The sequence below is a fragment of the Diadema antillarum genome, unplaced genomic scaffold, assembly GCF_040938485.1.
Source record: "Diadema antillarum isolate AM-2024a unplaced genomic scaffold, OU_Dant_1.0 seq00000234_RagTag, whole genome shotgun sequence".
NCBI lineage: Eukaryota > Metazoa > Echinodermata > Echinoidea > Diadematoida > Diadematidae > Diadema > Diadema antillarum.
This window is the reverse complement of record NW_027271283.1, coordinates 422,095-434,856: the sequence shown is the minus strand read 5'-3', so window position 1 is coordinate 434,856 and position 12,762 is coordinate 422,095. Positions and strand designations below refer to the sequence as shown.

The 12,762-nt window shown below is 36.7% G+C and overlaps 1 protein-coding gene across 1 annotated transcript in view; it reads right to left on the bottom strand.

The window, feature by feature from the left end:
• LOC139729346 (regulator of G-protein signaling 11-like) overlaps positions 1-12,762 on the bottom strand; it is a 55,529-nt gene that overhangs the window by 13,726 nt on the left and 29,041 nt on the right. Inside the window, exons 5-7 of the mRNA XM_071640274.1 lie at positions 12,442-12,518; positions 7,987-8,068; positions 2,931-3,032 (exon numbers count right to left, since the gene is read on the bottom strand). Coding sequence (XP_071496375.1) covers positions 2,931-3,032; positions 7,987-8,068; positions 12,442-12,518 — 261 coding nt within the window. The remainder of the gene's footprint in view (positions 1-2,930; positions 3,033-7,986; positions 8,069-12,441; positions 12,519-12,762) is intronic.

Below are 12,762 nucleotides of genomic sequence, written 5' to 3'. Positions count from 1 at the left end.
CATGTTTAAAAGATTCAATGCATCAATAGTATATTATAATGTTCTATTTTTATAGTCTCAAACATACCTCTTCATTTCATTAGTATTTCAGTTTAATTAGTTCTGATATATAATTTGATGTATCAAATTGTTAATTAATTATTAGTCTTTTTTTTATATATGTGATCTGTTTGTTATTCTTGTTGTGTAATGCTCTGTTATCTTGCCAGTGGAGGAAGATTTTCTGTATTTTTTTAAATCAGACAATAAATGATTGAACTGAATTGAATTCTCTTACTGTAAAGCAAGAATATTTGCGGCATAAAATTTTCGCAAATTGGAGCCAATGGCCCTTTTTTGCAGCACAACATTTTTTGCAAACAAGAACCTTCAAATGCATTTTAATTTCACGACTCTTGGCTGCTGTGAAATTTGCAAAATTAAAATGAACACAAAATTTGCTGGTTTTACAGTAATTTAACTCACCATGCTGCAGTGCTTCACTTTCTCCTCTCTCTCACTCTCTCTCTCTCTCTCTCTCTCTCTCCTTCTCTCTCTGTGGAATAAACTATACTCTCTTTACAATTCTTACTATGAACACACTATTGCATCTATCCCTCAGTGAGCAGAATAATGCAAAATTAATCATACTGAGTCTGCAGTGAAATCTGTAGGCCAGCAAAAGGCTTTTGTAACCATGTCATCACGCGCAGGGCAAGAGGACATCACGTGGGCAGAGGAGAAAAAAACTCTGAAAGTCACGCAGGGACAGGCCTATAATAATTTAACATAAATGGTAACATAAAGCTGAGAGAGAGAGAGAGAGAGCAAGCATGCAGGAGAAAGATAGAAATAGAGAGAGAGAAAGAAACTGAAAAAGGGAAAGAAAAAGAGAGAGCAAAAAATCAGAATGAGTCAGAAGAAATAAAAGGACTGATCAGAAGAATTTCAAGCTGTGGGAGATTTTTTCACTCATTTCATAACTCCATGATTTGGAAAAACAGCACAATCCTATTAAGAATAAGTCCTTTCTTCACCCAATGTGAATACCATGTACCTAGATAAATCAGTGTAGCAGCCCTGTATCACACACACACACACATCAAATGTGTCCCACCTGCACACAAATGTACATTATGCGTCTAACGCTGAAATTTGCTAACTTGCCAAGATCGCACAAACTGTACACTCAGATGAATGAAGTCAGTAGATGTAAGATTGATGAAATCACATGTGTCATAGATAGATTTGAACTCCAGGCCCAGAAGTACCTGGGCAGCAAGGATTTGAGGTAATGGACTGATTAGCATTTTATAGCATAAACAGCAAATGTGCCTGGGCATAGAACACATCTTGGGTATTGGGCAGGGGGGAAAATAATCCCTGAATTTAGCTGGCTGATCCATTTCACAGTAAACTTCTGCCATTAGGTGATCCTTTGTGAAATCATTTGCACATAATAGAGAAAATGGTCTGATTTCTCCTAATTTCTTGAAAATCAGAACACCTTCCCCATAATCTCTTGTAAATTGTTAATGGGTCTCCACAGATGCTGATTGATCCAACCATTTTTCTTCCAATGTATTTGCTTAAAGACAATAAGTCACTTTTTCTTTCTGGTGATAAGGCTCTACCACTGTATAGGACATACAGTACATTGAATTTAGTGAGTCTAATCATTCACAAGTCAGGATTCCCAATCAACAATTTTGCAAGTTGTTGCGATTGGGGAGTAGAGTTCTGAATGGAGAAATGTATGCGTGCACATCACATTCATTTTGGTGTCATCAGAGTTTATATTTTTGCATGTTTTTAAATTTGCAAATAGCACCCGACTCAGGAAATTCACGAAAATAAAAACCTAAGAATAAAAATTGTGAATACAGTACAAAACACATTACATGGAGGTGTTTGAATTACTGTAAAAGTGAATATTTTCGCGCGATTAATTTTTCGCACTCGGGTAAGAAGAGTTTTGCTTGTTTTTAATTCTGCGGAATCAAGACATCGACTACTGGAACATATCATGGCAAGGAAAGATATTCACACGCTTTTATTTTTGCACCAGCTTCTGGTTGTGTGAAACGCACAAAAATTTTGACACCGCAAAAATTTCCATTTTTACAGTAGGTTACTCTACATGCATTCCGAAAATTAATATTCTCATCTATTCCACTCAAATTATCTCTTCTACTCAAATTATCTCTTCCACTTACTCTAGCGACATTGTGTTTTCTCCCACTATTCAACCCTTTTCTTTCAACATATCTTACACCAAATTTACCAGTTCCAGCTCAGAGACTTATATCATTGTTCCAGATGGTTAAAAATCTATGTACACAAACACACACACACACACACATTATATATATATATATATATATATATATATATATATATGGATAGACAAACAGATAGATATTGATAGATAGATAGAAAAATAGATAGATATACAGATATAGATAGATACATCGATAGATACATTGTAGATATACAAGTACCTGAAGATATATAGATAGACAGATAGATAGACAGATAGATAGAGATAAATAGATAGATAGACAGACAGATAGATAGGTAGATAGATAGATAAGATATACAAGTACCTGTAGATAGATATATAGATAGATAGATAGATAGATAGATAGAGATAAATAGATAGATATAGACAGATACATAGATAGATAGATAGATAGATAGATAGATACTGATATTCTACACATTTAATGACTCTGTAATTATCTACAATGCCAATCACTTCACTATAGTTGAAGCATCACAGTTTTGATTTGCTATATTTGTTGACATCTTGAAGAATCACATCAAGAAGAATAAAGCTACAAATACTTCACTGCATCTGGCAAATGGACACAGATTCACAGCTTTGGAATACTCTTCTCAGAGAACTGTAATAGTTTAAGAAAAACAAATTCTAAGCAAAAAATTCTTACTTGTTTCCGGGATTCTTCAGCGGACGGCTTCTTTGTTCGGACCGGCTGTGAACTCTTACATGTTCTCCTGATGTCCGTTTCAAGGCAGTTAGTTTGACCAGGCTTTTGGAGAAATAGCACCAGTAGGAAATTTGGTCAATCAAATGTTTGCATTGCATGTGTTGTGCATGTTGAAAGCCAATCACATCAACAACATGGAAATGAGAGAAAAAATGCATTTAGAAAGATATCTAAATATGTGTTTCATTGTTTGCACCTTTCCTCATAGCATTCCCTCTGATTGTGATGTAATTTGACTGCAGTCTTTTTGTTGATGTATTTCTTTGCTTTGCTTACACTCTATGCTCATCATGAATGATGACAAAAATGCTAGTGATAAAGAAACATTATGATTATAACATTTGAAAAAAAAGCAAAGTTCAAAGCAATAATAACTACAATAAATTCACTACATCATTCTCGTCACCAAACTTCTCCCACTCATTATTGTTATCGTTATTTCGAAAACAAAAATTATGTCATGGACCCATTATTATCATAATCCCTTGATAACTTTACAATCATGAAATCATTAATGGTAACCAGTCCAGATTTGACAAAGTCACATCAACTATCCATTCCAATGATTATGAGAGCAATATCACAATTATTGCAGTTTGACCCTTTATGCGCCCCGACACATAGCTCTAACTTGTCACTCTCTCCTCCACCTGACTGTAAGTTACTGTACCAGTTATTTTCACATACAGTTGAACCTCTCGTATCCGGACAAGTCGGGACCGGGGCTCATCCGGATAAGGGATTTGGCCGGATACGGGAGACTCAATGCTTTATACATGTACATATACATACACATGTACTGATGTAGCCCATTGTAGTACCACATGTAGTAATGTGTATACTGCAATCTTTTCATTGTTACATTTGGGGATGTTTGGGGATGTTAAAATGTCTGAAGGTAAGCAATTTGGAAGGAAATTTGATGCAATGTATGTTAATCATATTGGAAGTAATATGTAATTCATGTGTGTTTGGGTAGGAGTTCTCAAGGAGTTGGGAATCCCCCTTTCTTCCCGTAATTATTTTTAAAAAAATCACGGCGAGATTGCGTCCGGATAATAGAGAGATCCGGATAACGGGAGGCCGGATGATAGAGGTTCAACTGTACGGATATTTTTGCGAATGAGGAGGCCACAGACATTTTCGATGTTGTTTTCACACTGTGACACTGAGGCTATCATAAGTGCATTATTATATCCTAGCATATGGTGACATTTTTGCATGTTGTAAAATTTATTGTCCAACAGTGATTCACGAAAATAATAGCTGGTACAATTTGCCTCAGTCTAACAGAAAGGTCATGGTGGCACAATAGGGTTCAGAGGTGTTAGGTAGTCTCTGTTAATTCATTGACAATTAGTTTCCAGACATATGTACCAATTCTCCCATCGCATATAAATGTAAATATTCAGGTCACGTCCGTATGCTTGCAGTACGCTATGTGCATATGTATGAGGTGATCACTATATTCGCTACTGCACAACACATGGAGATTATTGCTAAGTGGGGTCAAGCTTTTGGTGTTGACTTGTGCACTTACGGTAATGTGGAGTTATTGTGCAATAGGCACAGGCAGAGCATATGTGATACTTATCTAATTTTACCCTTTTTATCATGGCTAAAATGTTGTCACTTCACAACAGAAATGCATTTTAGAGCTTAAAGCAGATATTCCTTTTCCAAGCATGTAACAACTGCTGAGGAAATCTCCAAAATCATTTTGATAATATGGAGATAAGAGATATGCGTGTGATCAAACAGAGCTCAGGCTCTGTACTGCACAGTGTTGTCAATGCATCGGGTACCAAAATTAGACAGCGCCGCCGTTGTTTGAGTTTTTACAGTTACTGTACGCGCCGAATATTCGCGAGGTTTTTATTTTCGCGAATTTCACTTCTCCATTCAGTACAGGACTCCATGAGCGTGAATCTAACCACTCGTGAAATTGTTGGGAATTCCCAATTCTCAAAAATTTAGACTCACGAAATATATGGCATATACAGTACATGTGCAATAGGGAGAATATTAAAGACAGCACTCCAGCGGATGTGCCTATTGACACACACAGTAGAGTGCGGGTTGAGTATGGAGCTAATCTAATGTAGTTGAAACTCAAGAAGACTGTGTACTTTCACAGTGACGTATGCACTGTGATGAAATGAGTTTATATTAAAGGGATGGTATAGTATTAGTTGAGACCTAACTTCAGGTGTCTGACATTTTTCAGTGAGAAAATGAGAATTAAATATGAAAATAATGAAAATGAAATATGAAAGCACATGTAATTCCATGAGGAATTCAACATTTATTTGATAAAGATTGGTTTTGAAATGGCTGAGATATTCAAAACAGTGCAATCCTAATAAAAGGTGTGACCCACTCTTTATTACAACTGTTTTGTTTCACTTTGTTTTGGAATGTCTAAACCATTCCAAAACTGATTTTCATCATTATAAACTTTGAACACCTGTTAGAATGGTATGTATGTATTATTTCATAAGTGGTTTCGTATCCCGCAAAAAGTTAAGAGCCAATTTTCTCATCTCCACCCATACTATACCATCCCTTTAATGTATGACGCAAGAAGCCATTATTTTTTTCTCTCTCTCTCTTGATTAGATAGTACAATATGTCATGACTGCCATTTCAGAAAAAAAATATGGTCAGAATAGATAAATAGTGACAAACAAGGGCTATCCATCCCACGAGTGGTAAATGAAATAAAATAGTGATCTTGTGTAGCGTATCCCAATGAATAAATGATGGTTGATGGTCATGTAATTATTATATGAATAGCAGGCATCAGTTGTTGAAAGTTCCATTATCTAAAGCAAACATAAGGGGTGGAGGGATGCTGAATTCAGGAGGTAATAGCTGTATGTAGTAGAATTTTGACAGGAGTCACAAGCCTTATACCACATATTTTCAATTCACTCATGAAGAAATGGTGAAATGTGGTGAATTTCAGCACTCACATTAAAGGGGAAGGCTAGTAACTGATCAGTGGGAATCAGTGGAAATGCTGGGAGATGATTGTTCCAATCCTTATGGGATTCATTCTAGAGTTCATTGTATATCTATTGCTGTGTGAAAATGATTTGCTTCAGAACGTTTTCATAATCAAGTAATGTGCAGATTAATGCTCTGTCACTGACCAGGGACGCTAACCTGGAAGCATTAAACTGCACATTACTTGAATATGAGACCATTCTGAAGCAAATCATTTTCACACAACAATAGATATACAATGAACACTTGAATGAATCCCATAAGGATTGGAACAATCATCTCCCAGTATTTCCACTGATTCCCACTGATCAGTTACTAGCCTTCCCCTTTAAATTAATTGCTCATTTCATAAGTGAAACTCATTTTGAGATAATGAATCAGATGATTGAGGATATAATGAGGAAATAATTTGCTGACATCCTAATCAAAATAAAACCTCTGAAATGTTGTCCTTGACAAATTTTTGGAAAGCCACCATTTAGGCAGAATAATAGCAGTTGATGTTGTTACATTGTGTCTCCCTTTATTTTTATAAGGTATTTGATATCATGTAGTAGCTTTTTATCAAGTTATCTTGGCAGCAGAGAGAGATACATTATTCTTTCCACAAGCGTCAAATCATTTGAGCAAACATACGATGCATGGTGCCACAGTTTGCAGTGTACAAGTTGTATGGCTACTGAATTTGATCTCTTTAGTACAGTAAGCCAATGTAGTCTCATGAACAGAGAAAAATAAAAATAGACTACTTTACCGTTGATATCTGAAATCAACGAGAAATCTTTGTGTGTTTTAATTCAGTACTTGGGCTGCAACTCATCAAATCTTCTGTTACCAGACAAAGATATCACAATTAAGAATTTAACGTAAGAAACCTTAAAGATTTTGAAATAAAAAGAAATATCAAAATAACTATGTACCTTTATATAAGTACATACACTTATATTCCTGTATATGAACATATGAATGCATTTCAATCAATGAGGTCTACCATAATCAGTGCTTCTCAACCCATGGGCTGCAATGTTACCCAAAAATAAAAATAAAAAATTCGATTTAACTGGACCTCAAAAGATAAAGACTGCAGAAGCCAAAGTGTGCCTTGGGTTAACTCTTTATGTGCCATGGTGGAAACCCCCTGTGTGCCACGTTATTCTGAGACACGAAGGTAGTCATGCTTTGAGAAAGAATTCTGTTTTTCCAATTTGTATAACTTCTAAAAATTTCTGTTAAGCTGGATATAAAAGTGAGCAAAGTTTTGAAGAGGAATGCCAAACTTTGTTTCCATATACTATGTATAACAATTCTATTTTCAATTTTTCTTTAAATTACCGGTTTCTACATTACTTTAAAGGCATGTCTTTTGCACATGAAATAGTGACATAAACTTAGAATGTAAATGCAAATCTAGTTGGGAACACCGCTTGATAGTCAATCACCACATAGAATGCAAGCCGTATGTGACAGGAACAAAAGCGCGAGAAACGCTTTGATTGTACCGCGGGATTAGCAATTTATCGATCGATCTTGGCGGCTTTGTTTGTTGAGCAGAATATGCGAAGTTGGCACGCCGTCGACTGAGCCGGACGTGCGAACGTGGCACATAAAGAGTTAAAAATGGTTAAGAGGCACTGTAATATATGGTGGCAGTTATCTCCAATTAATAGGAGTCATTTCTTGATGACCACTAGGTCAGGTAGGCCCTTTGAAAGCCCATGGAATCATTCCCTTGAAAGGGACAGTAAAATCCATCTTTATGTCTATATTCTTCATCATAAAATTAAAATGATTTTTCCTTCAGGGAAGGCAAGTGAATCAATTTCATATGTCAACATAAACTGCCTCATTCTGTCGTTAAAATGACAATAAAAGCTCCCGTGAATTATACAACTACAGTTATTGTTTTATTTTTTCTATTGCAGATGATGCTAGTGTAGTTGCTTTGTGCATGTGACTAAACATTGCATCCAAGACTGCATACACTCACCGGAGGGTAGTGCACACGCCAAAAGGCTCGTTCCTGCGAGTCTAAGACAAGTCTGTCAGCTTTCTTCCTGTGCTTGGCTAACCTGCAATATTGAGGAAGAAAATGGTTTAGAAGCATTGAAGAAATCAAGAGCAGACTGAGATAAGGTGAGGAGAGAGAGATATGGTCAGAGTGAAGTCAGGATCAAAGGAAGAAGACTGGCAGGGAAAAAGGAGGAAAAATGAGAAATTGCTGGGCAAATATTTGTACGACACCCTTTAATGCAGCGCGGCATCTAGCTGATGGCGGGGTGACAACTGGGGGAGAACACGGTCTGTTTACACTCGGGCTGGGTGTCTGTTTGATCAGTACGAGGCAAAATGGATCCAAAAGAGCAAGAGAGAGAAGGACAAACTGACATAATAAAGCCTCTACCTTCTCCTCCAACTCAACCTGAATATAGTACTAGCATTCTGGACTCTGCTGCCATCATTTTTGAGAGAATTGAACACCAAAAGTTGCTGGTATTTCGATCCCTACCTTGCAGCTAGTTAAAGCAAATGGAAGGAGAAGCAAGGCACACTATGCACATTGATCTATGTATACATACCAACCAGTTTAACAATCAACTAATGGATTTGAGATAACACTTAAAAAAAATTGAGTGAAACTGTTCACTCTTGAAGGAGTGAATAACAGAAAAGAGTGAATTTTGAGTGAAATTTGAGTGACTTTTGAGTGAAAATGAACTTTATTGTGACCTCACAGATCACTCCAAAATCTTCGAGTGATGCCTGAAGTCACTCTAAAATGAGTAAAAGTGAAAATTTTCCCTCAAAATACACTCCAATTTCACTCTTTTCTGTTCTTCACTCCTTCAAGAGTGAACATTTTCACTCATTTTTTTAGAGAGTACATTGCAACTCCAAAGCTTGTCCTGTAAAAACAATTCCACATACATGTACCATCTCTACATAACTTCTGAAACATAATGGAATTAATGATTAGAGAAAGAAATAAGAGCATCAAGAAATAATGCAACCTGTATTTCCTCGTGAATGTTTATGTTTAGTTAACTAACTAGTCAGTGCACACAGTGTGCTACTTGGTTCTTGATATCCTAAAAGTAACTGTGAAGTCCTCTAGCATGTGAAAAATACTAAAATGAAATTCTAGAATAGTGCTTTGGTTTTTTAAAATGTGATCAGCTTTGTGTTTGTTTTTGTGTTCATTTCTGTTTGAGAAAGTAGTAAATGATAAGGGAATCAATTTTGCAAATTTACAACAGGTGTATGAACGGAAATAAAAAAAGTGAACAACTCCAGAACCCAAACATCTCATTATCACACGCTGTGAGGTCATAATTGACATTATTGAATAAATCTTGCACAAAGTATTTTTAAAGATGTCCCTTGCCAATTCACAACACAAGTAGTACACACCATACAGGCTTTTATAGGAGTTATTATTGCTCTGCAAAGTTGGAAGAGTAAAAAATATCCCTGGTTGTGTTTCCTAATACTTCACATACAGAGTTGCATCAACTGGAGAATTCCTTTTCAATCTTTTTCTGGTCTACATTTCTTCAATACTCTCCTGGTAATTCTGTATCATGATGTGTACTTTCATGCCCATATAACATATCCTACCAGTGGCAGATCCAGAAGGGGACACAACCGGCGCACACCCCCCCCCCCCCCCATTTTTTTTTTAAACAACAGAAATAAAAAAAGATGAATGAAACCGGGAAGTGGCACCAGAAATATTAGTTGTGCCTCCCCCCCCCCCCTTACAGAATTCCTGGATCCGCCCCTGCCTACATTGTGTTTTCCCACCCTGCAATTTGTTGTTTGTTTAACAGCGACCACATTGCAGTGACCTATCTATTCCCTTTTTCAAATCAAATATTCAATTTTCTATCCATTGTTCTCATGTTGTGATGGTTTTTTAATGATTTTTCTTTGTAACAGAGCAGAAAACTATTTATTTCAAACCCTGAACAAAGAAATGATAAATATGCTGACGAGTCTTGAGTGTGCTATAAGTGACAGGGATCAGTCCCTACAGGTTTCTGAGTAATCTAATGCTGATATGAAATGACCATCAGGGACATGTCCATTAACCTTGACCAGCACGTGTATGGACACTTGTCAGGGCTCTATAGGCACAAATGCATCAACCTTGTTGTGGTCATTTGGTCATTTGTTCCCTTTCATCATCTTCATGAATAGACCACTGTGTCCGGCCAATGCAATTTTTTTTTTTCAATCGAGTCATCGCTTTTTGCCACCATGGCGACCTTTCATGTGACCACTCTCCACAGCTGTTCTTTCAGCTTTGCAGCCACTTGATTTACCTTATATCAATGTTATTATTATTATTATTATTATTATTATTATTATTATTATTATTATTATTATTATTATTATTATTATTAATAACATTGATATAAGGTAAATCAAGTGGCTGCAAAGCTAAAGGAACAGCTGTGAAGAGTGGTCACAAGAAAGGTCGCCATGGTGGCAAAAAATGTCATTTCATTTAAACAATGCTTATCCTCAATTTCAAGACTACCATCCCTCTAGCACAAGGTTTTCTGTGCAAATCACAGGACATCATGAATGATCACCTGATATGTTTCTACAAGCCTGGACACATATTACTGTTGCATAATTATGTAACAGATATGCTTATGTATTCTCTTTGTAATTAGCCACCTGATCATTCAATATGCATATCATAGCATAGGCACAGTATTGAAAACAGGAAAACCAATGTAAAGAGGGCTGTTATACGCTACAGACCAAACAAATACGACATGAAGAAAATGATTCATACTAAGAATATATTTCAAAGGCAAACAAGATATTCTGACTCAAATAGAAGAATTGTACATGCAAACACGCTTGACAGAATTTCAGGGAAATTTATATTTTACAATTTTGTTTAAAAATGACATTTTTCTCTTTTGGATGAAAAAATAGACACAAATGAAAGGAAAAATACTAGATGGCAGCTATGTGTACATGTACAGCTCTCTGAAGTACATATCACGCTAGAAATAAACAATGTGTTTGCGATGTGTTTATGTCTTTTCAATATGAATGTTGCCTTTCATAAGAAGTGACACTGACAGCTAAAATCAGGGCAAAATACAGCCTCAAGAATTCAATTTTCAACTTTTCGTGGGAAAGAAATTAGCTTTCAGTTGATTTGATTTTGAGATGCAATATTTAGCAAAAGGCAGTTCAGTGACCTGAATTTTTTGAGTAATACCTGCCTAGGTTAATAATACCTGATTTCTATGCAAATGGCTTGTTTGCTTGAACAAACAGCCTAACGATGGCAGAAAGGAAACTATACAAATCAATAAAGTTGGGTTTCTTTTCTGTATTTTTGTGCATCAGCTGTAACAGATGCCATATCAATTACAGTTTGACAGAGAGAATCTGTGGGATTTGATTAAAGACCTTGTGTAAGCCACCTGGGCATGATGAGTGACCACCTGTGGTGAATATTTCACCTGATTTATTTTTGTAACTTGGAAAAAAAAAAATGGAGTGCTTTCTGCCCTGCCCTACATAAGGCGTGCCAGCGCATGCTATCTAGTGGCACACAGCTTATTTTTGTTTATGTCAAATTTACCAGTACTTGATGAAATGATGCGCTATCTGCAGGACACACATTATTACATCATTTTTATGATATTCTTACACATTGCTTTTAGCACCGATATATATCCAGCGGCGGATCCAGAGGGGGGCGCACCGGGCGCGTGCCCCCTCTTTATTTTTTGGTTAAAACAAAAAAATAAATAAATAGAAAAAATGGGGGTGCGTGGGCCCCCCTTTAATTTTGCAAGTGTAGGCGCCTCCCCTTCATGGAATTCCCGGATCCACCCCTGATACCGGTATTGCCACAACATACTTGCGCTGGTCCCTTTTTTATGATTTTTTATTTTTTTTTTTTAGTTGTTGCAAGAACTGTTTCCCGCATTCAGACACACACTGGCATAAACTGCATGAAATGGCCTGTTAGCGCATTATGAACGAAGGGTTCACAGGGCTGCCAACACTGGAAACTAGTTGAGAGTGAGACTCCCATAGGCCAATGCTATAATTTAGGAGTCAAAATGAGTGAGATCAATAGAAATGCATGCAAATGAAATAAAGTTTTAGAGTGAGAAAGGACCAAAATGAGTGAGTCTCACGCTCAATGCGTGAGAGTTGGCAGCCCTGGGTTCAACGAAGTTGCGCATGCCCATGTGAATTCAGTTGTGTCAAAATTTTGAACATGTTAAACATTTTGTCACACATTACATGTATTCACCATATTGACCACATCCTCCCACATGTTACCAATGTTTCCTGCATTGCCACGAAATGATATATGTACCAATGATACATGCCAAGATGTAAACCATGTGTAACTCTATGGTATGTAATTGTCGGGATAGCTTCATGTGTGTAAACCTACCTGAGCTGTTCCTGTGCTTGCATAAGAATAAACTCCCACTTGTGGCCCAGCATTCGCTGCAAATTGTTGTAGGCAGTCTGTACATCAGAGATGGAGGCGGTAGAAAGTGGGAAAAAGAAAAAAAGAAGAAACTGTCAGCTGAGGATACCGTACTTTGGGCTGACATAGTTGACTGATGATGGTCACAGATATAGAAGGATAAATTGGGGTTTTAAAGAACACTTTTTGTTTGGGTGGGTGTTGCAGTTTTAGCTACAGATGTCCTAGAATCATTTCACCTGATCTTGATTAAGTTGAAAAAGGGGAATTCTCATTCAAGTC